We start from the raw sequence: 27745 nt of genomic DNA on the forward strand, positions 1-27745 counted from the left end.
ATATTTTTCATGAATCAATTGTAGACTTTATATATGCGTAGGTCCTAACTCAAAGCAGTTGCATGTGATATGTAAAATTCAAGTGGATGATATTTTTTATATATTTTTTCTCTTAGGATTACTTTACCTGCTAATTACGTCTGCTAAATTTGGAAAAAAAAATCCAAACGTCTCCTTTAAAGTAATCTCAAAAGAAGAATGAAACGGTCGTAGACTTTTTTTCCCCCATAGTAGAATAACCCTTCTCGTGTAACCTAAACCTGCCATAGTTAACTATAGCAAGTGATTAATTAGCATCCTAGATATTGTTGCCCCATATTTGTCAATTGCCTTTTATGTGACCAAAAGCTTATCCTTCCCCTTTCAAATTCTAGAAGGCTATGGACTCCAAATTAGCAAATGACAAGTTTAATTTCTAACTTTATCTTGAAGGGAGTCGGATCTGCATCGTAGGATCAGTCCTTTTCTATGGATTCTTATCATGTATATGGCAATGTCGAAAAAGGAACGCATAGAATCGAAAGAGAGATTACCATATTTGCAAATGTGCCCTTGAAATCATCTCATCACCAAAACAAGACCCCTATTTTCTTGTATTCAAGGCCCTATTGGAAGGACTTTTTGCCTTACCAAACCCTAAACCGTCCTTTTGCAAGTGAAAGAGCCTAACTATAGACCAGACCAAGTCAATTTTGTTGGCTGCATTTGCTGATATGGACTCCCACCAATAGACCGAGTAACCACTCTCACACTTCACACTTAAATTTTACTTAAATTTTACATATATTGCATAGTCTTTTATCTCCATCATTTCCAAATATTAAGTGAAGTGGTTTTAGTGTTTTTTGGATCTTCATTTTTCTCTCTATTTTTAGTTATTGGTAGCTCCCATTTTGTCGGAAAGAAAGTTAAATTATTTAGAAACGCGAGTTTTTCCTCCTTTTTTTATTTTATTGATTTGGTATAATGTCTCGGATCTATAATTTTCAAAAATATATGGACTGATGGACTTCATCCCAATACAAATCCCCCGCACCCCCTCCCCCGCGCCGACCCCTAAGAGATGCAACCTTATCTAGGATGCATGGTCTTTTATGATCATTGTTTTGAGATGTTAAGCAAAGTTGTTTTAATATTTCTTCACATCTTCATTTTTCTCTCTATTTTTCATCACCGGTAGCTCTAATGCCCCCTCTCCCCCTCCTTCCCCTTTTAATTGAGTCAATGTAGCCTCTCGAATCTATAATTTTCAAGAATTTATGGACTAACTCATTTTGTCCTCATACAATTCCCGCCCCAACTGGTTTGCCACATGTCTAGTGGTCGGTAAAGAGATGCAACCTTTGTCTATGATGCTACTGAACATATGACATGACATAGCATGGCGAAAATCATTAAAATCTACCGTGGGACACGGCCGTCGTGACTGATTTTGGTTTGACTACCATGGAAAACGCTTTTGAGGTTCTACAAAGTTAGCGAGAGGGTGCTCCAAGGACAAGCTTGGGCTTTTACTCTTGGTTACATCCTTTTCAGTGGGAGTTGGTGGGTGCTGAGGTGGCCAATCAATGCTGTCCCTCCATCTTCTTTATCCATTTGCAATTTCCAAAGCGTCCGACAATACACCGTGGCTTTTCTTTTCTCGAATTATTTTCCATATTTATTTATGATGGGCTGCCGTCAAAATCACAAAATCATTTTACGTATTTTATAATGCTGTCTCATTCGATTACCACTGATTTAAATATTCCTTCACGCGTGAGGACATTGCCTTCGTCACCCTTCTTAAGCCATCGGTCATCACACGGTGACAAGATGTGACCCGTTTGCTATTAAGTATCGAGTTTAGAAAATGAATTTTTATTTTATATAGATAATAAAAGGCGTCTCCTTTAGTGATCTCGGTCACCGTGTGGTCACTGTAACTGCCTTTTTAATTACAATAGTTACGCACCATTTTCCTAAATGTATATGCTTGTAGTGATTTCAAACATTACGTCATTTTCTTCACTAAAAATGATTTTGCAAATGAAAAATCTCTACCCCTAATTTTGTCATCCGATTCCTTTTTCCTTCCTCTTACTATAGATTAATAGATCTCATATTATGTATAGTAATCACGCTAGTAATGTAAGGAATAAAATGAGACTCGATGCATCGATACCAAACTTGGATGCGCTAACTAAAGTGCAATCGTATGCATGACAATCAAACATACACTTTTAGCACGCCAAAGGCATTGGTTTTGCAAAGTCGCTATCTACTTTTCTTTGCTTTGAATTGACCATTCATTATTCCAAATGACTTAGGACTATTCTAATGTGAGGTACACCATGAACCCTACTTTTCTCTCTCTCAAATTGGAAAAGACCAATCGTGTCACTAGAAAGACTATAAATCTCTTAGATATAGACAACTTAATTCGGTCAACCAAACTTAATCTCAACTTCGGTTATATTTTAGCATGAATATGTTCATTTTGTGATTGAATATTTTCTCATCCATTTCTCAATTTTAATACACTTAAGGGTACGTATGAAAGTAATTTTTATTTCAAACGTTTTTTTTAATGTTTTTCTTTTTGCAAATTCTGGCAATTTTACATGGAACTCCATCATTAATTTTTGGTGATAAGATCTTGTCCAAATGAATTTCAATGTGCCTATAAAACCATCATTTTATTCTCTTTCCATTTCCATTTTTTCCCCACTAATTACTAGAAACTTTCCATTTGAATAATCGAAACCACATTCTTTCAGCGTCTTAAAAGAAAACATATCATCATTGCTTGATCCATTGCAAGTGACTCCTCCCTTCCACACGGACAACACCTTTCATAGTAATGCGAAAATTGATCGAAATTCGAACCAAATTTATAATGTCACCATACTTCACTCTTGATTAAATTTTCAATACCCAGAAAAGCTTTCTATCGAATAATTAGAAAAAAATAAACATAGGTATTATCAGAAAAGCGGTCAACTTAAACGCTTCATTAATAAATCCGACCTCAACCTTAACCTCTGCATTTCCGTCCGAAATTTTTATCAAAGTCCGTTTTGCAATTGCAAGAAAAAGAACCAAAAAAGCGACTTCGCGTTAGCCGGCCCACAGAAATTTCCACCCGCGCGTGGGGCTTGCCTGCTCCTCTGGTTCCTTCCACGTCTCTACTGCCGGTCCTTCTCTCTCCTTTCTCTCTCCCTTCTTCCTTCGAGCTTCCCCAGTTGACAAATTTGCATCGACTTCCTCCTCCCCCAATTTTGAATATCCTGTCGAATCTTGACGGTATATAAAGCAGCAGCAGCCCCTCCTCTAACCCCCGCAGAGACCCATTCAAGAAAGACCCGCCTCGCGAATTGGGTCGGTCGGTCGGTCGGAATTCGGGCTCTGGCAATGGCTTCCCTCAACGTTGTCTCCCTCCCCACGGCGCTCGCTCGGTCGCAGTACGTTCTTGTCCCTCCTGGGTTCCTGGGCATCGTGATCTTGTTGATAATGGGCGGCTCTGTTTGGTCCAATGCTTCTCTGTCGTTGCCTGTAGTTCTGTGATCTTTGTGTTCCGTCGGTTCTTGTAGCTTTCGTGGCTGATGGTGGCTCGAGTGTCTCCTGTGCTTTTGGTGTTTGCTTTGCTTCGAACCTGTGTCGGTGCGTTGCTTTGAAGGTTTTTGGGTAATGGGTTGGTGATGTTCTCGCTTAATTGGGCACATCGAATGTTTTTTACCTTATCAATTCCTCAATCATTTAGAATTAGGAGTCAGCTCGGGAAATGGTGGACGTGGTTTTCTGTTTTGTCACGAGCTTTGTAGTTGGTCCATCCTTGGGAGTTTGGAAAGTAAATACACAATCGAACCCATTTAGCTTGACTTAATTTTGTCATCTTGGTCTGCTTGACTTGATAAAAAGGCCCCGTTTTTTTTTTTTTAACAAGGGATGAGTTGGTCTTTGTCTGAAAAGAACGTTATTGGAGATGTTGGCTCTTGTCCATAAGGTAACAAATCATGATGTGCTTTTTGAAGTGATCGGTGATGTTGATGGCATGTGTTCACTCTGCAAAGTCAACCTGCCTTTTTTCTTGTTAATTCCCACGATTGATTGATACATCAGCAGTCATATAGGAAGTTGGGAAGAGAACAAGAAGATCTCTGGTAGGCATCTATATCGGGTGCTTCTACTGGTATGGAATGCTCCAAACTAGTTGTTTGAAATGATTGATCTTTGGTTCCTAAATTGTTAGTTTTGACTTCTAGAGAGTGGATGCTGCGCTGAGTTTAACTAGCTTTTGCGAATGTACCAAGATTGATGCTTTTGTCCAAGCTAATCCTCATGGTTAAAATCTAACTGGCCTTATTTCATGCAGAGTTTACAGAAACTCAAAATCATCCAACTTGCTGCTTCAGGCAAACCATTCTTTGCAAATTGGTTTTTCATCTGATCTAACCGTGGATTTGTTGGGTAGTAAATTATCCGCCAATGGAAGGGGTGTCGTTGCAGCAAAAGCTGCAGTGATACCTGGTGGAGGTGAAACTTTGTCTTATCCTGGTGATGTTGCTGTGAGTGAGACTCTGATTGGTGAGGAATCAGTTGGCATTCAATTTCAGCCTGATGCAGTAGCGTTTGGGGCGCTTGCAGCTGATACTGCGCCTATAAGTGCTTCTTTCCCCACTGAAGATGATGAATTTGACTTGGACCGACCCACAGCAGGCTTTGCATCTATTCCAGAAGCGATTGAGGACATCCGCCAAGGAAAGGTTGGTATGCTTTCTGTATTACATTATCAAGTTCATTTTAATTTTTCATCCATAAATATCTATGTCATGGTTGGAACTGAATTCCAGATGGTGGTGGTGGTAGACGATGAGGACAGAGAGAATGAGGGTGATCTTATAATGGCAGCAGAAATGGCAACACCTGAGGCTATGGCATTTATTGTGAAGTATGGCACTGGGATTGTTTGTGTGAGCATGAAGGAGGAAGATTTGGAGCGCTTGCAACTTCCTTTGATGGTGAATGACAGGCAGAATGAAGAGAAGCTTCGGACTGCGTACACTGTGACTGTGGTACGTGCTTTTATTCCTCTATATATATTTTTCAATCCATGAATCTTTTCTCGAAACTTATTTGAAGATAATTGACTGGTACTGGTTCCTTCAGGTAGGGATAATTTGAACTTTCTGTTTCTTATCGCGTGTATTTGTTGTTATTCTGCTTTGGTTTCTTAGAGGTTTATGTACTTAAGAAATGGCTCTCTGGAGAATAAGACACTTCAGATTGTTACTTGTCCCCAATCAGTAGAGGTCTTGATTTGTGAAATATTCTTGGCAATGAATATTATAAAAAAGTGATGAATAATTTGCACTTTCTTTCACACATTGGTGGAACAATATTGTTTTCTTAAATTCTTGATGCTAAGAGCCTTCAATCAGCTTAGTTATTTGTGTCAGGACATCTGATTGGCTCTTCTCCTACCTTGTAATGGATGGTAATTAAGAGATATTTTTATAGGATGCAAAGCATGGGACGACTACCGGCGTATCAGCACATGACCGGGCAACAACAGTTTTGGCTCTTGCATCTAGAGATTCAAAACCTGGAGATTTCAACAGGCCAGGACACATTTTCCCATTGAAGTACAGGGAGGGTGGTGTCCTGAAAAGAGCTGGGCATACAGAGGCTTCTGTTGACCTTGCTATGTTAGCTGGAATGGAACCTGTGGCAGTTCTTTGTGAGGTAGTGGATGATGATGGCTCCATGGCAAGATTACCTAAGCTTCGTGAGTTTGCGCAGCGGGAGAACTTGAAAATTGTATCTATTGCTGATCTAATCAGGTAATTATTCTCTTCCCGGCCATGTAAATGCAAATATGTCTTAGGAGTCGAATCCAAATTTCAGCTGCAACTTTCACTTCTTAAGTTGTCCAAGCGGCATCTCCCCTTTTTGGGAGTGGATGAATTAAGAGTTGAAATCTTCGAAACCATGCAGATCAATGGTTTTGGGTTCTGAACAGTTGTTTCTCTCAAATTTTTATGTGTATGGTGGTGTTGGATGAGTATATGGGTTCCTCTTTTGCCTGATGTCTACCTATAGCATTTGGTTATAACCAGCCAAGATTCTTGTCAAAGTCATGTCAATGAGCCTGTGACTGCACATTTTCTTGTATTTACCTTGTTTCAAAACCCATGTCTGAATGTCAGTTGACTGTTAATTGAGGCAGAGTTTGAGGTGCATTCTCAGCATTATCACCAGAAAATAAGGATAGAACATCTAGATTGTCAAAAAAGTACTTGTCTCTTGTATTCTGACTTGTATATTGAGAAGCTTCTTATACTGTGTGCGTGAGAAATGATGTCACTGCTCATTAGATGCATAATTTTACAGGTACCGCCGGAAAAGAGATAAATTAGTTGAATATGCTGCTGCTGCAAGATTACCAACAATGTGGGGGCCATTCATAGCCCATTGCTATAGATCGATATTAGATGGAAATGAGCACATTGCAATGGTCAAGGTGAGATAAATTATGAATTAATTGCTAAAACTGTTCGAAGAATTCAGAAACCAAGGAACACGAGTTTTGAATGGATTAGTTGTAAACTTTGAGAATCTTGTTTAAAGCAGTGCATTTTTCAACATAACTTCAATTTGTGCTTCATCTTATGTACTTCCAGTGCATGATTTTGTTTGACAGAATTTTTACTGGAACTGGCTGTCCTAAGAAATTGATAGTGTCTTTTAGGTGGAACACCATTAAATTTATAATGAGGTTTGTGAAAAAAAAAGAAAAAGTCTAATCATGTGACAATCATTATTTGGAGTACCAAATTTATCTTGGCTAATGATGTTGTCTGGACAAAAATGTTTGACATCTGGAGAAATGATTGTTAGGATATTAGTGAACTGATGGGAACAGTAATTTCTTTTTACAGTTTATAAAATGATAGAAAAGGGGGCTGTATATGTCTGCAATTGATATAGGAATGCCATAATTTTGATTAAATATAGTGTCCTTAGTTTTCTGATTTTATGTTTTATGTCCTTCCTTCAGACAGCCATATTTCCCTTCATGTGATTTATACTTTGTAGTTTATCGTCTGAGCAGGGTGAAATTGGAGATGGTCAAGATGTCCTTGTGAGGGTACACTCGGAATGCCTCACAGGAGACATTTTTGGATCTGCTAGATGTGACTGTGGCAACCAGCTTGCACTTGCGATGCAGCAGATAGAAGTGGCTGGTAGGGGTGTGCTGGTGTACCTCCGAGGGCATGAAGGAAGAGGCATAGGTTTGGGGCACAAACTACGTGCCTATAACCTGCAGGACGATGGGCGTGACACTGTGGAAGCAAATGTGGAGCTCGGATTGCCCGTTGACTCTAGAGAGTACGGAATTGGTGCTCAGGTACTTCTTACTTAAGTGAGAAACTATTGTGAAAGGTCCTGCATAATTTAGCTTCTGAATGAGGTTGGTTCATGGTCATCGTGATTATGCTTCATGGAATCGAGAAGATTAATAAACTAATATCGTTAATCTGACATTAAAGGTAGTTGAATTTCAGTGACTGTTTCATATATCGTATGTACATCATATGTAGGACTGACTAGAGGAAGCTGGTGACTAAAGCAGAGCTTCAAATTCATCTCAAAAAGATGAGATTTGATTAATACAAAGAATCACGCCACCATCAAACTCTTCATAGCATTTGACGCCTTTGTGTTGATGCTTGACATATTGACTAACTGCAGATGTTGCGTGACCTGGGAGTCAGGACGATGAAGCTGATGACGAACAACCCGTCAAAGTACGTGGGGCTTAAAGGTTATGGCTTGGCCATTGCTGGGAGAGTCCCTCTAGTAACTCCAATAACAAACGAGAACAAGAGATACTTGGAAACGAAACGGTCCAAGATGGGGCACATCTATGGTGCGGAAGTTAAAGGCCGCTTTAGCAATCTCATAAGCAAAAACAGCAAGCCAAACGGTACTGTTTCTTCTGATCCGGTTGTGTCTGACTCATAGCAACTGCTGGATCATTCGACTGCTAATGGTTTATTTGGGGGGGATACAAGCAAATTCACTGACGGATAGTGTTATTACTTTATTTTTTAAGCCCTAAGGTCAAGAACATTCAGATGCCGGTTGACCATGAGTTATTATAAGGTTCATTGTTGTTCTATTGATGTCAATTCATCCATTTTGTACGGCGAGAAGGTGGAAGACCAGCCTCTTAGTGGAACTTCCTTTTTTGTTATTGATGGATGGCAAGATTTATCCTTTAATTCTACTTTCCTTGAATCTGTCTGCATTGATATATAGAGACCATTGCATATATCATGAAAGCAGGGCTGGTGGAGGACGTTCTTTCCTTTTCTGTGACCATCTCAATGATCTCATTGGTGACATTTATCACTTAAAGGAATATACTAAAGTCCCTGTTAGATCAACTCTCCATGCTACGTATAAAGACATGTGTACCTGGAATTTGGAAGATGCAGTTTCCCTTTGTAATGTTCACCAGTCTCCAAAAAAACATCAGGAAATACATCACCATATAAGTACTTGCAGCAGAAATGTTTACTTTCTTGATCTGATTAACTAATCAAAACATAGGGAAGCAGAGATTTTTCTGTAGACATGCCAAAGTTTACGCCTATATCTAGATATTCCTCCTGAAAAGGGAGACTTTGAGTTCAATCTTATCAATTCTAACAAGCTGGAACACAGACATCTCCTTCCTCTAGACACCCCTTTCAATCTTACCAATTCTAACGAGCTCGAACACACAGACATCTCCTTCCTCTACAGAAGTTCCTCTCTGAAATGCACCCCTTTCAATCTTACCAATTCTAACGAGCTCGAACACGCAGACATCTCCTTCCTCTACAGAAGTTCCTCTCTGAAATGTGCCCCAACTGGCGGAGAGCTTTCCTGAGCCATGCTGTGGGTGGTACAGTAGCTTCACTGGCCATGATCCATTTGAATATTTAAGAGTTGCAGTTTTCATTCTTCCATTGATGCATCCCTTTAAAAGCCCGCCTGGGACAGTCCACAGAGTTGATTTTTGATCAGCAAATGATCAATGAGTAAGAACGTAAAAGGTCTGATGACTAACACAAGTAACGTTAACCAGAACACATGTATAATCTCATAGGCAAACCCAAATCATGTAGGAATACAGTGGTACCTTACGAGAAGGTAATCGATTTCATTCCTTTCCAATTTTGCACATAGGAACTATTATCTCTATCTTTTCCTACCACATTTTGCTTCAATAGATTATGTATTGGATAACTACTGTGAAGGAAGGATATTGCAGCTCGTCCTTGTTGGCTGCTTCAAGAGCTGTAATTACCCGCGAACGTTTAGAACTACGGGAAGCCGGCATGGCGAGGCTCACCTTGCATTCTGAATTTTCAATCCTACTTGAATTAGTTAGGCAGAGAGCATAAGAAAAAATGACACAAAACACATGCATTACTAATAGGTAAGATTCGCACACCTTCTGAATCATGTTGCAAAAGCTTTGCTCTTTGATCAGTTCGAAAGCCTTTCGATTTGGAACCTGATGCGGGTCCAATTGCATGGGAAGTAGTAGCATCATCGACATAACTAACGGGATCAGATTTCATCACCTTGCAAGGCTTGTGACGATATGGTTTTAGATGTAATTCATTTTTCTCTTCTCTCTTCAGTGAGAAACCATCTAGATTTTGAAGTCAGATTGAGAGATTACACTGATCATCAGCATCTCCCAATCTAGCTGTCAACGTTCATTGGCAGATAATCTATCACCGAAGCGCTTTTGTCAATTATGAGTAAGTGAAAATCTGAGTCCTCTACTTATTTGAAGACTAAAAAGTGGCCCTCACAAATAGAGTAGTGCTCCATAAATTCCTTCCATCCCTTTGATAAATAACCATATCATCCCATTTTTCCAACTCCACCCTCCAAATTCCAGCATTTGGAACCCTCAAACACACTGTCTTGGGAAGATTCTTGCCATACTTTCTCACAAGCCTCTTTGGAATACCCTAGTTTCATAATATATAAAGTCATCATAAACAATAAACAAGCAGTGCCTGATATACTCTAACATTAACCAACTCGAAAAAAAAGGCGAGTTTGTAGTACGCTTCAACCTTCCAAGCCTTGGTAGGTCGAAAAGAATTTTTAAGAAAAGAACTTACAAGCCTTCCAATTTGAAGTGTCTAAGATAGTATGATCTTGAAGAAATGAGGTGTCTCCTGCGCAAAACTTTGCCGGTTTTCTACATCTTCTCTTGGGCGACAAGAAATCATCCCTTGAACACAAGTTGAGTAATGGGTTGTAACATTTGATCTAACCTAGCTCTTTGCGAGCCAGCTTTGTTAAATGAAGCATTTAATTGGAGAAGACATTAGATAACGGCTAGCTTTGGGCAGCTGTTCATCTTCTCTATAGATGTCAACGGGTGACGAACTGCTAGCTTAGCTTACAGTACTATGAAGAAAGGTTGATGAATAGGTGAATGCTTTAGGAAGCTCTTTTAAGAACTCCTTGGGAATCAAACGCATTAAAAGCAGGATGATGGATTAGTCGATGAAAATTATGTCAAGAATAATGTCAAAGATGCTAACACTTGTGTGTCGCTTCATAGTTACCAAGACCGATAGCGATGGAATTAATTTACAAAGTGACGTGTAAGATTTTATTGAATGTTTGAGTATGTCACATTTATTTATGTATCGAGTTCTCGTGGTATCACTGATATATTATGCTTGCATTAATAAGTAATTAGTAAGACCATTGCCACTTGATGTTCACCCCAAAGACTTGACCAACGAGTGGGTCGATGCGGGCATTAGGCATAAAAACTCTTTCAGAGACTTGCCAATGATCAAATAATTAATTAACGTTGGTGGGGTCTAAGTAATTAATTAGCTTTGCGTGCTGAGCTATAGAAGGGAATTTCTTGTCTTGGCCTGCTCTTTTGCAGCCGTGGCTTGGCGGATCTCGGCAGACTATACCGTGAGACCAAACATAACCTCTAGGCGTTAGAGATGATTAGGGTGAAAGCAGAGATAATTCACTGAAACTCAGATCGGCATCCATTACGTTTGAGGAAGTCAACTTATTATTTCCTCTGATGAGTCCAGATTAATCTAGGTTGAAATTATTGCTAGGAAGGTCTTACTAGTAATTCCTATGACTAAGAAATGGAAATTAGACATTGGGTACTTGCTGCAAACGGGGTGCGAACACAACATTTTTTCGGGTAAGAATTTTTACTAACGAAAAAATTCATTCACGTAGACACAAAGAGTACGCTAAATGACTTCGTTTTTGACACTTAAGTGATCACTTTCACTTAAGTGTTATTTTTAATCACGAGCGACACTTAAATGATTACTTATATTATAACTTGATACTTAAGTAATCATCTTTTAACCATGACTGTTACTTAAGTGAAATTGGAAGACAACGTCGTTTTAGACAATGATTATTGAGTGGAGATTCCAGTGAATCACGTTGACAAGTTTTATTATTAAAAATTATGCCACGTTAGATTTCCGGCAAACTCGTGTCAAGTTTTGATACTTTTGGTGTACTTTCCTCGTCACAAACTGAAGAACTCTAGCCTTTGGGCGTTCCTTGGCCGTGAGTCTGCATTTTACGGCGATTATATATATATAAAGCTAATATATAGGTAACATTCATGATTCCTTTGTTCAATTTCGTTCATTGTTGCGTAAGCTGAAAAGGTGAAAGTCTTGTCCTCTCGTGGAACGTCCTCCTTCAATGTCAATGCCGGCTTTTAAAATTCATGCTTATTAATTCAGTTAAGTGATTGCCAGACTTTAATCCGAATCTTCTTGTGTATTGATCACTAGAAAGCATCGTTGTTTCACAAAAAATGATAAAATATCCTTTGTGAATATAAATGAATTGATATGAATCGACAAATTTTGCAAAGGGTCTTTTATTGATTTTGGAAAGGAAAGTAAATGACAAGAAATTCAAAAGTACCGGAGGTAATCGTGGCCGGCTATGTAAATGCAGGGAAGGATAAATCGTATGAAAGTAAATATAAAAAGAAAAAAACATTGACTTTGATCGATAGAGGCGGTTTACAATGAATACACTTGTGATATTTATAATTAGCTATAGACAATTACACGCGGCCATTACATACAATGGTTACTAAATTTGAATAAATAAATAACTTCCTAATCCTTTGTACAGTTACAAAAAATTATACTGTGATCTCTTATCTATAAGATGTTATAAAATAAGCATCCGGCGGTTATGTTCTGGCTTCAATTCATCATTATCGCCTTTGAGTTCTAACACTAAGTGAAATCTACAATGGCTGTTGATGATTTCGTTAATAGGTGAAGGTTCTCATGGGTAACTGATGTTTACTGTTGATGACTATATTAGAGAGTTGTCGACTGTTTTGACCAAACTGTTTATCGGCTTGGTTTGTCATTTATTGATAATAATAAAAAGTTGACCATTTTTTATTGTCATTATATGTCTCCTTTCAAAAGAATTGGATGATTAATCGATCATTCAATTTGAGATGTATTATCGTCAAAAAGAAGAAAAGGACAACTGAGTGTGTGTAAATGATACAATAGACAGTCATGTGATACTCATTACTAAATAAGTAAGCATTCATTGGTTTTGCGAGTTTTTTTTAATAGCAGTGACTTTAGGAAAATAATCAAGGTATCATGAATAAAACACATATCATTCATGCATTCAAGCATACCTCACCTTACATCCATGCATAAATCACCATGCAACGTGCATATATCACCATGCACTTGCACTTATATCATCGAACATCCATGCATATATCATCATGCAACGTGCATAGACCACCATGCACTTATCATCAAGCAGCCATGCATATATCACCATGCAACGTGCATATACCACCATGCACTTCATGCTTGCATTCCCATGAGGTTCATCCCATGTCATATGTACACATCCATGTGCATGATACAATTATCAATTTTTATCTTTCCAGGGATCAGTGTTTGTGTCCCACAATTTATCGCTCGCATCCAACCTGGCATCGCAAGGAGCCTCTGGCACACACCTCTAGGCATCCAGCACACACACTCTGAGCATCCCAACGCTCCCGGGGCATCGTCGGCTCACACCTCCGACGGTCTCATTATTATCTCAATTTATATTCACACATGTATCTTAATTTCAACATGGCATTTGATGCAACAATATCAAGGGTCTCAACTAGTTTTTGATGTCATATAACATGCCATATGTCACCACATATGCAGTATAATCAACCACTCAAGACATTATATCACATGGAGTAATTTATTTATCTTTGAAAATACAGCAATTTCGGATAAAAACAGATTGCACTCTTTTGGTCATAATTCTTGAAAAATTAGTAAAAAGCCTTAATAAATTCTAAAAATTTGACATATTATATATAAGATCTAGAGAAAAATATTCTGTGAAGAACACCATATCAAAAGAACATCATACAATTCAGTACAGTCCACTCATCATAGTCTTTATAACTTTGGAATATTACCATACACAGTTTCATTCACAAATTCGGTAAAAATCCTAAATCAGCTCAAAAAATTCTGGAATTTTTATATGTTATAGAAAAAGTCCAGAAGTAAATATTTTATGAAGAACTTGAAACCATATTTGTGATAGATTAAAAACTATACTCACCGTAGCCGTCTCTAACCCTCGGCAACAATTCCCAGATCTGACCATTTCGGATAAAATCATTTCACCAAATTAAACTCATCCATTTACTCTAAATTTTAGTATGCTACTACTTAACATGTCATCTTCAACTTTTATTCAGAACACAAGATCAAATTTCGACTGGAGAATTTTATAAAATTCACAGAATCATACTAGGTTAGCATTTCGATTCCAGATCTGACTTATCCAAAGAAAAATATTTTCACCGGTCTATACTTGTTCATTTATTCTGAATTTTTGATATATTACTCTCCAAGAAGTTCTCTACAACTTTCATCAAGGAGTCGAAATAATATTCCAACTAAAAAATCGCATGCAGCTCACAAATTCATCAAAGGTCGGACTGCCTTTCTAGAAAACAGAATGCAAGGCTACCATATTTCTCCCTAGAGCTTCGAATTTTTTCACTTCTACCACAACCAAAGTTTATCATCCCTCACAACACATATCACAGCAGCAAAAGGGTAGGTTTGTAGACTCCACTTGCCTCTAATCCGAGCACAAACACAGCGACAAACGGCGGGCAAGGTGGCGAATGAATGGCGGCGAACTAGGCGGACGATCGGCAGCAACAACCTCCTCCTCCTTCCTTTCGCACGCTCGCTCTCCCTCTCTCGGTTTCACTCTCTCTCTCTCTCTCTCTCTCTCTCGGACGGTCACTCTCTCCCTCAATCCGCTCACTCTCCCTCTCTTTCTTTCGCTTCATCATTTGGTTTGCATGACTATTGCCACTTGGCCCTAGGGGAAAGACACTTGGCATTTTCCCCATGCACAAGATGGGCTAGAAGATGGGCCGGGCCTCCTCCCCCCTTGGTCAACGGCAGCTCCTTTGATCCTTGGGCTTCGTAGGCCAGGCCAAAAGGGCCGAATGGTGGGGGCTTGTGGGCTAGTCTTGGCCTAGTATTTTGGCCCACCCTTCTCTAGTTGCTCCATTTAATTACCACCTAATTACCCATCATATAATTTACCTAATTACACTTATTCACTCGGCCATAAAACTTGCAACATTAATCCATAAAAATCAAATCCATAAAGTGCATAGCCAAGAACAAAATTCTCATTATCAAATTATCCTATAGCACCAACTTTGATAACTCAAGAACATAAGATACCTTTCCATAGGTCGTAATGCTTCTAGAAATTGCCATGAAATTTTCGGGATGCCACACCTTATGCCCTCCAATTACTAAATGTTCCACTCCTTCAATTCAGTGGACATGGATTCCTTCAACTCGTCCCCCTTCAGCTTCTCCTTGGTATTCTCCTCAAGTGTTATCACCTTCAATCATGTGTCACATGTCTTTATCCACAAGCAGAGCCTTCATATTCAATTTCCATAACTCAAAACCCTTTTTTCTGAATTTCTCCACTACAATCCATTATTGATCTAACGACGATATCTTCCCAAGATTCGATTTTTTTTTTTTTTTTTTTCGGATCTCTCTTCACCGAGAAAATTTTAATATCAAACCAAGCTCTGACACCAAATGTTAGGATTCACTACACAATCACAAAGAAAAAAAAGAGTAAAAGCGAGAAAAAATTTGAGACGCAAGGATTTATCTTAGTTTATCCTTAAACTAGAGCTACATTTAGCCGACAATTCTACAGTAATTAGCACCTTGCACTTCTCTATTGCATCCTTGAATTATAAAAGAAAGAATATATATATATATATATAATTATAAAAGAAAGAATATATATAGCTATTAATGAGCCCAAATTTAACTTACTAATGAAATAAGAAAAATAAGATATATATCCAAGTAGGAACTATACACATGCACATACATACGCAATAACTATTTATGGTTCAAACTCAAACTACCAAGAAAATATGAACTTAAACTATAAAACTCTCTAATGTTGCAGGGCACTGCCCCACATTTTTTGTACACTTTATAAGCCTCATGAACCAACCACAAGCTTTATACTTGTGTAGGTGGTCCTAATTTAAAGTAGTTGCATGTAATTTGCATGTAAGTGTCACGAGCTAATCGCAAACTTTAGGCTTGTGTGGTAGTGCTATCTCGAAGTAGTTGCACGTAATCCGTAAGATTCAAGTGCGTGATTTTTATATTCTCTTATTTGATAACTTTACCTAGTAATTGAGTCTACTAAATTTGGAAAAAGAGAATTAAAAAAAAATCTCTTTTAAAGTAATCTCAAAAGAAGAATAAAATGATAGAGTTTGCCAAGTGCAAGATAATTTTTTCTTACAGTAGAATCGCCTTTCTCGTGTAACCTAAATCTACCATAGTTAACTACAGTAAGTGATTAATTAGCACTCTAGATATTGTTGGCCCATATACGTTAATTGCCTTATATGTGACCAAAAGCTTATCCTTCCCCTTTCAAAATATATAGAAGGCTATTGACTCCAAATTTCCAAATGCAAAATGGCAATATCAATTTCTATTGAATTTATTGCCGTTTCTATGTATTCTTATCACGTAAATGGCAATGTTGAAAAGGGAAAGCATATCGAAAGAGATTTCCCCTTCAACAATATTTGCAGGATGCCCTTAAAATCATCTCATTGCCAAAACAAGACCTTCATTTTCTTTGTATTTAAGGCCAATTGGAAGGATTCTTTGCCTTACCAAACCCCCAAACTTCCTCTTGCAATTAAAGAGTCTAACTCTAGAGCAGATCAAGTCAATTTTGCTTGCTGCATTTGCTGATATGGACTCCCACCTCCTCCTTTTTGGGGGAGACCCATCACTTTCTTGTATCGTGCCCCAGCAGCTTGGGGGAAGGCATCGCGGGAATCAGGGCTGCCCTCCCATCCCCCGTAAAGGGGGTTATGGCCGGGTAGGGCAATGGGGCTGGAATCTTTATCGAGGCCCGGATCCCGGTCTATATCCAGTCTTTTCTGGATGTTATAACCTTTTAAGGTCTTGCTAAGAACCCGAGTAAACACTCTCTTACTTCACACTTAAAATTTACATATGTCGTTGCATAGTCTTTTATGTCCCTCATTTCGAGATGTTAAGTGAAGTTGTTCTAGTGTTTTTCAGGTCTTCATTTTTCTCTCCACTTTTTTGTTATTGGTAGCTCCCATTTCATGAGGAAAGAAACTTAAAATATTTGGAAACCCGAGTTTTCCCCTTCTTTCTAATTGACTTGGGGCAGTCTCTTGGATCTATAGTTTTCAAGAATTTATGGACTAACCGGTTTCGTCCTGATACAAATTCGCCCCGATCGCTTCACCGCATACCCAGTGGTTGACAAAGGGGTGCCACCTTATCTATGATGCTATTAAACATTTGACATGACATAGCATGGCAAAATCATTGAAATTCACCGTAGGACACGACCGTTGTGACTGATTTTGCTTCTGAGTAGATGAAAAACGTTTTTGAAGGAAAGGAAAGAAAAAGGTACAAAGTCTGCGAAAGGGTGCTCCGAGGACAGACTTGGGCTTTTCTCTTAGTTATTTCCGTTTGGAATTTCCAAGCGAACAACATTATACCGTGTATTTTCTTTTCTTAAAATATTTTTCCGTATCTGTTCGTGACGAACCACAGTAAAATCGTGAAATCATTTTATAGTATATAACCATGCTTTTTTATTCGATTACAACGGCACGTCGTGATATCAAACCGTAGGTCCGACATATCATAGAAGTACCGATTTATTTATTCAAGTATAATCAAACGGATGCTTCTGGCACGCCAAAGCATTGTATCTCGTCACCTCGCCTACTGCTTTTCTTTGCTTTGGGTTGACCATTCATTACTTGAAACGACTCGGACTATTCTCATGTAAACTACACGTCTAAACTTGCTTCTCTTAAGTTGGAAAAGACGGATTGTGTCACTAGGAAGATTAGATTTAGGCAACTTAATTTGGCGGACAAAACTCAATCTCCGCTTCGATTACATTTTAATATGAATATATTATTTTCGCAATTGAATTATTTCTCTTTTTTTTTTCTTGATTTTAATATGCTTAAGGGTACGCATCAAAACAATTTTTATCGCAATGGGTTGGTGCCGTTCTCACTTAATTGGGCACATCAAAATATTGCTCTCGTCAATTTCTCAATTCACTAGAACTCGGAGGCAGCTCGGAAATGGTGGACGAGATTTTGTGTTTGTCGCTAGCTTTGCTTAGTCCATCCTTCGGAGCCTGGAAAGTAATACACAATCGAACCCACTTAGCTTGACTTAATTTTGTCCTCTTCCTCTGCTTGACTTAACAAGGGATGGGTTGGTCTTTGTCTCAAAATAACGTAATTGGAGATTTTGGCTCCTGCCCATAAGTAATCAAATCATGATTTGCTTTTCGAAGTAATTGGTGAAGTTCATTCCCATGACTGATTGATACATCAGCTGTCATATAAGAAGTTGGGAAGAAAACAAGACCATCTCTGGTGGGCATCTATATTGATGCTTCTCCATGTATCGAATGCTGCTAACTAGTCGTTTGAAATGATTGATCTTTTGCGTCTTCATTGTTAGTTTCGACTTCTAGAGAGTGGATGCTGCGCTGAGTTTAAGTAGGTTTTGCTAATGTACCAAGATTGATGCTTTTTTCCAAGCTTATCCTCATGGTTAAAATCTAACTGGCCTTATTTCATGCAGAGTTTCCAGAAACTCAAACTCATCCAATTTGCTGCTTCAGGCAAACCCCTCTTTGCAAATTGGTTTTTCATCTGATCTAACTGCGGATTTGTTGGGTGGTAAATTAACCTCCAATGGAAGGGGCGTTGTTGCAGCAAAAGCTGCAGCGATACCTGGCGGAGGTGAAACTTTGTCTTATCCTGGTGATGTTGCTTTGAGCGAGACTCTGATAGGTGAGGAATCAGTTGGCATTCAATTGCAGCCCGATGCGGTAGCGGATGGGGCGCTTGCAGCTGAAACTGCGCCTATAAGCACTTCTTTCCCAATCGAAGATGATGAATTTGACTTGGACCAACCCACAGCAGGCTTTGCATCTATTCCAGAAGCGATTGAGGACATTCGCCAAGGAAAGGTCAGTATGCTTTCTGTATTACATTATCAAGTTCATTTTAATTTTTCGTCCGTAAATGTCTATGTCATGATTGGAACTGAATTCCAGATCGTAGTGGTGGTGGATGATGAGGACAGAGAGAATGAGGGTGATCTTATACTAGCAGCAGAAAAGGCAACGCCTGAGGCTATGGCATTTATTGTGAAGTATGGCACCGGGATTGTTTGTGTGAGCATGAAAGAGGAAGATGTGGAGCGCTTGCAACTTCCTTTGATGGTGAGTGACAGGGAGAGTGAAGAGAACCCTCAGACTGCGTACACTATAACTGTGGTATGTACTTTTATTCCCCTACATCTGTTTTTCAATTCATGAATTTTTTCTCAAAACTTATTTGAAGATAATTGACTGGTACTGGTTCCTTCAGGTAGGGAAAATTTGAACTTTCTGTTTCTTATCCAGTGAATTTATTGTCAATTCTACTTTGGTTTCTTAGAGATTTATGTACTTAAGAAATGGCCCTTTGGAGAATAAGACACTTCAGATTGTTACTTGTCCCCAGTCAGTAGAGGTCTTGATTTGTGAAGTGTTATTGGAAATGAATTTTATAAAAAAATGATCAATAATTCCCACTTTCTTTCATACTTTAGAAGAACAATATTGTTTTCTTCAACTCTTGACATCCTAAAAGCCTTCGATCAGCTTAGTTATTTGTGTCATGACATGATTGGCTTTTCTCTTACCCTGTAATGGATGGTAATTAAGAGATATTGTTACAGGATGCAAAGCATGGGACGACTACAGGCATATCAGCACGTGACAGGGCAACGACAGTTTTGGCTCTTGCGTCTAGAGATTCAAAACCTGAAGATTTCAAAGGCCAGGACACATTTTCCCATTGAAGTACAGGAAGGGTGGTGTCCTGAAAAGAGCTGGTCATCCGGAGGCTTCTGTTGACCTTGCAATGTTAGCTGGAATGGAACCTGTGGCAGTTCTTTGTGAGGTAGTGGATGACGATGGCTCCATTGCAAGATTACCTAAGCTTCGTGAGTTTGCACAGCAGGAAAATTTGAAAATTGTATCTATTGCTGATCTAATCAAGTAAGTATTCTCTTCCCAGAAATCCAAATGCAAATATTTCGTAGGAGTCAAATCCAAATTTCATCTGCAGCTTCCACTTCTTGAGTATTGGCTGTTTTGGCCAAGATGTTTTCCAAGCGGCGTCTCCCCTTTTTGGGAGTGGATAAATGAAGAAACTTGGAACCCTGGGTGGGGTGGGAAAAAGAGTCTTATGGGAGGCTGATGGGCTGTCGTTTTACCTAGCAAAAAGGAGAGAAGCATGAGCTGTTTTGGTCTATTCATGTCTCAAGTTCACTTCATGCTTTAAGCTTGTGGTTGTTATTCCCCTCGTCGATATCATGCAGATCAATGGTTTGGGTTCCGAAGAGTTGTTTCTCTCAATTTTTTATGTGTATGGTGGTGTTAGATTAGTATATGGGTTCCTCTCTTGCCCGATGTCTAACTGTAGCATTTGGTTATAGGTAGCCAGGATTCTTGTCAAAGTCATGCCAATGAGCTTGTGATTGCCGTTATTTTTATGTACATTTTCTTGTATTTACGTTGTTTGAAAATCCATATCTAAATGTCAATTGACTATTAAGTGAGGCAAAGTTTGAAGTGCATTCTCGACATTATCACTAGGAAATAATGGTAGAACATCTAGATGGTCAAAGAAGCACTGGTTTGATGAATTCTAACTTGTGTATTGAGAAGCTTCTTATATTGTGTGAGTGAGAAATGATTTCACTTCTCATTAGATGCATAAATTTACAGGTACCGCCGGAAAAGAGATAAATTAGCTGAACATGTTGCTGCTGCAAGATTACCAACAATGTGGGGGTCATTCACAGCCCATTGTTATAGATCGTTGGTAGATGGAATTGAGCACATTGTAATGGTCAAGGTGAGAAATTATGAATTAATTGCTAAAACCGTTCGAAGAATTAAGAAACCAATAATAGCATAGTTTCGAATAAATTAATTATAAACTTTGAGAATCATTTTTTTTTTTTTTTGGTAAAGCTTTGAGAATCATGTTCATAGCAGTGCATTTTTTTTTTCTTAACATAACTTCAATTTGTACTTCATCTTATGTACTTCCAGTGCATGATTTGTTTGACATTTTTTTCACTGAAACTGGCTATATTGAGAAATTGATGGTATCTTTTAGGTGGAAGACCATGAAATTTATAATGAAATTTGTTAAAAAAATGTCAAACCATGTGTCAATCATAATTTGGAGAACGAAATTTATGTTGGCTAACAACGTTGTTTGGACTGGAATGTTTGACATCCAGAGGGATGATTGTTGGGATATTCCTAAATTGACGAGAACAATATTTATTTTTCACTAACAGTTTATGAAATGATTGAAAATGGGGCTGTATATGTGCGCAATTGATATAGGAATGCCGTGATTTTGATTAAAAATAGTGTCCTTAATTTTTCTTATTTTATGTTTTGTGTCCTCCCTTCAAACAGCCATATTTCTCCTCATGTGATTCAGACTTTGTAGTTTACCATCTGAACAGGGTGACATTGGAGATGGTCAAGATGTCCTTGTGAGGGTGCACTCGGAATGCCTCACAGGAGACATTTTTGGATCTGCTAGATGCGACTGTGGCAACCAGCTTGCACTTGCGATGCAGAAGATAGAAGCGGCTGGTAGGGGCGTGGTGGCGTACCTCCGAGGGCATGAAGGAAGAGGCATAGGTTTGGGGCACAAACTACGTGCCTATAACCTGCAGGACGATGGGCGTGACACTGTGGAAGCAAATGTGGAGCTTGGATTGCCCGTTGACTCTAGAGAGTACGGAATTGGTGCTCAGGTACTTCTTACTTAAGTGAGAAACTATTGTGAAAAGTACTGCATAATTTAGCTTCTGAATGTGGTTGGTTCATGGTCATTGTCATTATGCTTTATGGAATTGAGAATATCAATAAACTAATATCATCAATCTGAAATTAAAGGTAGTTGAATATCGGTGACTTTCAGAAATTGAACATAGTTTGTAGGGTTAGTAGAGGAAGCTGATGACTAAAGCAGAGCTTAAAATTCTCATCTTAAAAATATGAGATTTGATTAGTAGAAAGAATCACCCTATCATCAAACTTTTCATAGCATTTGACGCCTTTGTATTGGTGCTTAACATATTGAGTAATATTGCAGATGTTGCATGACTTGGGAGTCAGGACAATGAAGCTGATGACGAACAACCCGTCAAAGTTTGTGGGGCTTCAAGGTTATGGCCTGACTATTTCTGGGAGAGTCCCTCTGGTAACTCCAATAACAGAGGAGAACAAGAGATACCTGGAGACGAAACGCTCCAAGATGGGGCACATCTATGGTTCGGAAATCAAAGGCCGCTTCAGCAATCTCATAAACAACAGCAAGCCGAGCAGTACTGTTTCTTCTGATCCGGCTGTGTCTGACTAATAGGAGCAGCTGAATGTTCGACTGCTAATGATTTATTTGGGGGGACACAAGAACATTCGGATAACTGCTGACCATGAATTCTGGAAATTTATGGCTATTCAAATTTATAATTATAATAAGGTCCAGTGTTGTTCTATTGATGTCGTTCATCCATTTTGTAAGGCAAAAAGGAGAAAGACTAGCCCTTTTATTGGAACTTCCGTTTGTGTTATTGCTGGATGGCAAGATTTATCCTTTATTCACCTTTCCTTGAATCTGTCTGTATTGATCTCTAGAGACCATTGCATATTTCATGAAGACAGAGCTAGTGCAGGACATTCTTTCCTTCCTTTTCGGTGACCACCACATTGGTGACATATTTACTTGGAGGAATATAATACTGTTAGATCAACTCTCCAAGCTATGTCTGAGTTGGATTTATACTTTGTCGAAGAAAGACACATGTACCCGGAATTTTTGACGATGCAATTCCCGTGTAATGTTCAGGAAACACATCACCATTCGGTCACTAGCAGCAGAGAGGTTTGCTTTCTTTGATCTGATTAACTAAACAAAACACCGTGAAGCAGAGATTTTTCTAGGCATACCAAAGATCATGCCCATGTCTTGACATTCCTTCTAAAAATGGAGACTTTGAATTCAATGTTACCAATTCCAACGAGCTCGAACACATAGACATCTCCATCCTTTAGAGAGGTTCCTCTCTGAAATGCACCCCAATCGGCAGAGAGCTTACCCAAGCTGTGACAGCCCTAATGCTATAGGGATGAGGGGGTAATACAATTATCCTTTCCCTATAGGACGTGGGCTCACACTATTATCCAAATATCCAGCTCCCAATAGTTTCCATGATAATACTCTTGCTCTATCGATCACTAACTGAGGCATATGAAAAACATGATAAGAAAAAGAAATGAGCTACCACAATCCAGTGAATAATATATTTCTTCTAAGCCAATCGAGTAATCATTATGCACTTTAAACACAAATATAACTCACTTTCACACAAAAAAAAAGAAGAAGAAGAAGAAGAAGAAAAGGAATTGAACAAAGCTTCAAGTCTAAAAATGCAATATTTCTTACTTTAACATAATATGTTCAAAACAGAAATATTCAAGATAATAACAAGCAAATACCAATGATCCAACCCATTGGTCAATCTCATAAAAACACACGTCAATGATCAATTCCATTTACCAATCTTGTAAAACATACATCAATAGTCCATTCCATCAATTAATTTTATTCTACACAAATGGTTTGCCTCATTGATCCATCTCATTTGCAACTGCACGTCGATGGTCCATCTATCAATCAATCTTTTGCTCAAGTATCAAATCATGATCACATATAACGCCCGTGACAAAGCGATCAAGATTCCTCCATTGGTTAGGTCTTCATCTATTATTAGCTGGCGGCTTGCCCTATAAGGATATCATAGACTACTATGCGCATACCCATAGGTTCATAGCGACATGAGTATCAACACCAATCCATAACAACCTCCATTATTTACAAAGCCTAACCAAAATCTAAGTTTCATAGATCAAAATATTTAATCTTTTTGCAATTTGGCTCATTCACCAAAAATAATTTTCGTAAAGTATTTCTCAAATCATTTTAGAACTTGTTTTTTAAAGTAGAATAAATTTCACATACCTTTATACAACACATTTCATAGATCAAGTTCACAAATCAATATATATAAAACATTTCGCAATAACTTGCGAATCATTCACAAATACCAAATTATAGTAAATGCTTGATATAGATTTTATGCAACAAAACAAGCTTTATACATCAAATCTCCATAACTTTTAAGACATGCGTTTACAAACTCATAGAAGAAATAGTATCCTAGTAAAAGTCGAAAGTTAACTAGGGTAATTACTCAAGTCGACGCACTCAAATTCCTAATAAATGGCTAAAAAACAATATCAAAAGATCAAATAAAACGATATTTTAATAAATGACTCGACTATACTAAGCCTGTTTGTCAATTGTCAATAAAACAATACCTATATGCCAACAAAAAGCTCACTTCTATAGCATAAACCTATTATTGTCCGATAGGTGTGGCTCACGTGTTAAGCCTCATTGTGCCATAATTTTCTCCATAAAATTCTATTTCAAGGCCGCTTAGAGTTCTTAGAAAGCTCTTTTGATGTATTACAATAATTCCAACTCAACTGCTCCAAGAACTTACCAAAAATAGCTAAAATTCAAGCCCAAAATTACTGTTCATTGCTTTGTCCAGAAAGCACGCCAAACTTAACCAACGAGTGAATCGATTTAGGGATTAGGCGTAAAAACTCTTTCCGAGACTCGTCAATGATCGAATAATTAATTAATCTTGATGGGGTCTAAGTGGTCTAGCTTTGCATGCCGAGCTAAAGAAGGGACTCGCTTTTCTCGGCCCACTCAGTTGAAACCGTGGCTCGGCGGATCTCGGCAGACTGTGTCGTGAGGTCGAGCGCCAGCATCCTCCGCGTTAGGTAGTCAACCTACTATTTCCTGTGTTAAGTCCAGATTAATCCAGGCATTTAATAATATTATTGCTGGGAACGTCTTATTAGTAATTACTATAAATAAGAAATGCAAATTAGATATTGGGTATTTGCTACAAATTGAAGAACTTTCACCTTCGGAAATTCCTTAGCTGTGAGTCCGCATTTTTATGGCGATTATATTTAATTTTCTTTTTTTCTGATAAAAAATTATTTAATTTTCTTCAAGTAATATATAGGTAACATTCATGATTCTTTTGTTCTAACTTCTAACTGCATTCACTGAACACGCAAACGAGAACACAAGTTTACAGCCAAGAAGATAATCCTCACACGTCCACAGCCGAGACTCGAATCATAGAAAAATGAACGCCAGCCGAATGAACCAAAGACGAATGTTATATATATATATATATAAACTCAAATGACTATCTCAGTGTTTCTATTCAAAACGTTTCCCTCGAACGAGAACACAAGTTCTATTTATAGACATTATCACAAACACGACAATTCGGATACGCAGCACAGAGACAAGTTCAAGCGAGCTTGATCGAAGCATTTAGTCAAGCATACACGTGACTCATACTCAGACCGAAGTCCGCGTACAATAAGCAAACGAAATCAGTACGAGCATGAAAACCACCAAGTCTCGGCCATAAACGAAGCACATTAACGCGCGTCTAACTTGGGTATTTCATGGAACACTTGGTACACGCTACCGAAATGGAAGCAAAGCCGGGCTGATTGGAGCTCGGCTACATACCAACCAAAACAACACGGATGGGCAGATGGGCGTTAAGGCAACTGGGGAAGGCAGGGCAAACAAGTTACTAAAAGAAGCGTCGGCCGCGGGTCCCTACACGGATGGACGACGGCGACCAAAAGGCTAGGCCGAAACGAGCCGGGCCATGGCCTGCTGCCTTTGTGTTGTCGAGCCAGGGTCCTCGGGAAAGGCAGACTTAGACCAAGGCAAAAATCGGAAACCCACCGGAGGCTTCGCGCCGGGGGAAACGGAAGCCGCGAGATTGAGGGCACCGGCCAAGACTCGTCACTCTCAAACTCTCTCTCTCTTCTGTCTGACTCTCTCAGATCTCGCTCTCTCGGATCTCCTCCCCACGTTTCTCTCTGACCTAGCTCCCCCTATTTATAGGTCGAGGAGGCCGGTCAACGGAGAGCTTCGGCCGCCGGTCCGTGGCGCGCCGACCGGCCTCCCTCCCTCTTGGCCGAACCGGCGTCCCATCCCGTCTTCTCCACGAAGAACTCTCTACGCTGGCCAGGCCTACCGCGTCGAGCTCCTCAGCACATTTAAGTCGCGTCCCATCCGTCCGGGTTTCCCGGAGGGCTCCGCGCTGCTCCTGTCCTTCGCTCGTGCGTGAGTTGCAGAGGAGGGAGGAAGGAAGGAGGAGAAGAGAGAGGACCGGGCCGCGGAGGGGGCAGCAGGCTAGGGAAGATGGGCCCTATGCCCACGCGAGGGGGAAGCAAAGGGAAGGGGGCTGGGGCGAAAGCCCAGCCGAGCGCCCCTCTCTTCTCCTCCTCCTTCTTCTTTTAATTAATTTTATATAATTTTTTTTTATTTATCAGAAATGCAGTAAACAATATTACTGCTCATGTGATGTGAGGATCCTTTTTGTTAGAGCCAAATTAGTCTCTAATTTTTTTATGCAATTTAATCCTAAATATTTAGCTAACATTTAGGTAACATTTAGGTGTCGGTGTCCTTTATTGATTTTGGATAAGAAATAATTGACAAGAAATTTAAAGATACAAGACTAGAGGGAATAATTAATTTAGCCATGTAAGTGTAAGGAAATATAAATTGTAGGAAAGTAAAGATAAAAAAAAAAAAAAACGTTGAGTTTTATGATTGATTGAGGGGGAGTTTACAATAATTACATTTATGGTATTTATAACTATCTACAAACATTTACATACAATGATTATTAAATTTGAATAAACAAATCTTATATACAGTTAAGGAAATTATATTGCAATCTCCTAGATTAAGCAACAATTATCTATAAAAAGTTATAAAATAACCATCCGGGGATTATGTTCTAGTGTCAATTCATCATATGCCTTTGAGTTCCAACACCTAGTAAAATCTGCAATGACTATTGATGATTTCATCGACTAGTGAAAGTCTCATAGACAATTGATATTTGGTGGTGATGATTATATTGTATAGTCGTCAATTGTTTTGACCAAACTGTTTATTGACGTAGTTTGTTATTTGTCGATGATAATCAAAACTTATTTATTTTATAATGTCAACAAATGCCCATTTTTAAAAGAATTGAATGATTAATCGATTATTAAACTTGAGATGTATTGCCATCAAAAAGGGGGGAAAACTTAATGGACTATGTGTAAATGATACAATAGACAATTTTGCAACACTCAATTAACAAATATATAAGTATTCACTGGTTTTGCAAGTTTCTTTCGATATCAGTGACTTTGATATATATATTTGATGTCAAATGCTCTTATGATCTTAGACTAGTCTATCCAAAGCAACAATTGCAAAATGTAGTCTTGGTTGCACCAATTAGACTTGACAATAATGTATTTTAAAGTGTATGCTTGTGCAAACATTATCATCATCAAGAACTTCCATTTTGGGCAAGATGAATTTACTATCTTTGACTTTGAGAATGATTTTCCACCACTGGCATTTAAAAATAGGTATTCTATCTCGGATGCGCCTTTGTAAAGTATGAGTACATGAAAAACGAGTTGCCTTCATATTTAAAGACTAATAAGTAGCCATCACAAATGACGTAATGCTCCACGAATTTGCTCCAGCCCTTTGGTAGCCAAACCATGTCATCCCACACTTCCAATCCCACACTGGCCAAATCCCACCATCTGGAACCCTTAGAAGCACCCTTTTTGCTAGATTCTTCCCATACTTCCTCAAGAACCTTTTTTGGCATTCCCTATGGATAAAGAACGAAAAAACAATACTTAAGGATCTGTTTCGCTGGGGCAACAACAACGCTCAGTGAAATCCACAATAGGTGCCAAAAACAAGAGTGCTTTGTGACTGTGTAGG

At 38.7% G+C, this 27745-nt stretch overlaps 2 protein-coding genes across 2 annotated transcripts; both read left to right on the forward strand.

The window, feature by feature from the left end:
• Nucleotides 1-3142: 3142 nt before the first annotated feature.
• On the forward strand, nucleotides 3143-8303 carry LOC104452860 (bifunctional riboflavin biosynthesis protein RIBA 1, chloroplastic). Its single transcript, XM_039317222.1, has 7 exons — nucleotides 3143-3443; nucleotides 4355-4745; nucleotides 4833-5054; nucleotides 5500-5822; nucleotides 6373-6502; nucleotides 7094-7390; nucleotides 7735-8303. The coding sequence occupies exons 1-7, from the start codon at nucleotides 3394-3396 to the stop codon at nucleotides 8005-8007; spliced, it is 1686 nt and encodes a 561-aa protein (XP_039173156.1). The 5' UTR covers nucleotides 3143-3393; the 3' UTR covers nucleotides 8008-8303.
• A 9506-nt stretch (nucleotides 8304-17809) lies between these two features.
• On the forward strand, nucleotides 17810-22480 carry LOC104455114 (bifunctional riboflavin biosynthesis protein RIBA 1, chloroplastic). The gene is given in 9 exon segments (XM_039317522.1): nucleotides 17810-17872; nucleotides 18198-18235; nucleotides 18321-18711; nucleotides 18799-19020; nucleotides 19467-19560; nucleotides 19563-19788; nucleotides 20521-20650; nucleotides 21279-21575; nucleotides 21917-22480. Coding segments are annotated over 9 exon segments (1728 nt in total). The 3' UTR covers nucleotides 22184-22480.
• Nucleotides 22481-27745: the final 5265 nt, after the last annotated feature.

Source organism: Eucalyptus grandis, chromosome 7 (assembly GCF_016545825.1).
Source record: "Eucalyptus grandis isolate ANBG69807.140 chromosome 7, ASM1654582v1, whole genome shotgun sequence".
Classification (NCBI taxonomy): Eukaryota; Viridiplantae; Streptophyta; class Magnoliopsida; order Myrtales; family Myrtaceae; genus Eucalyptus; species Eucalyptus grandis.

Bases quoted from the DNA above. Each gene is read 5' to 3' on its own strand.
- LOC104452860 (XM_039317222.1), top strand. From the start codon at position 3,394: ATGGCTTCCCTCAACGTTGTCTCCCTCCCCACGGCGCTCGCTCGGTCG. The intron at 4,746-4,832 runs GTTGGTATGCTT...ACTGAATTCCAG, and splicing joins AGGACATCCGCCAAGGAAAG to ATGGTGGTGGTGGTAGACGA. The intron at 5,055-5,499 runs GTACGTGCTTTT...ATATTTTTATAG, and splicing joins CTGCGTACACTGTGACTGTG to GATGCAAAGCATGGGACGAC.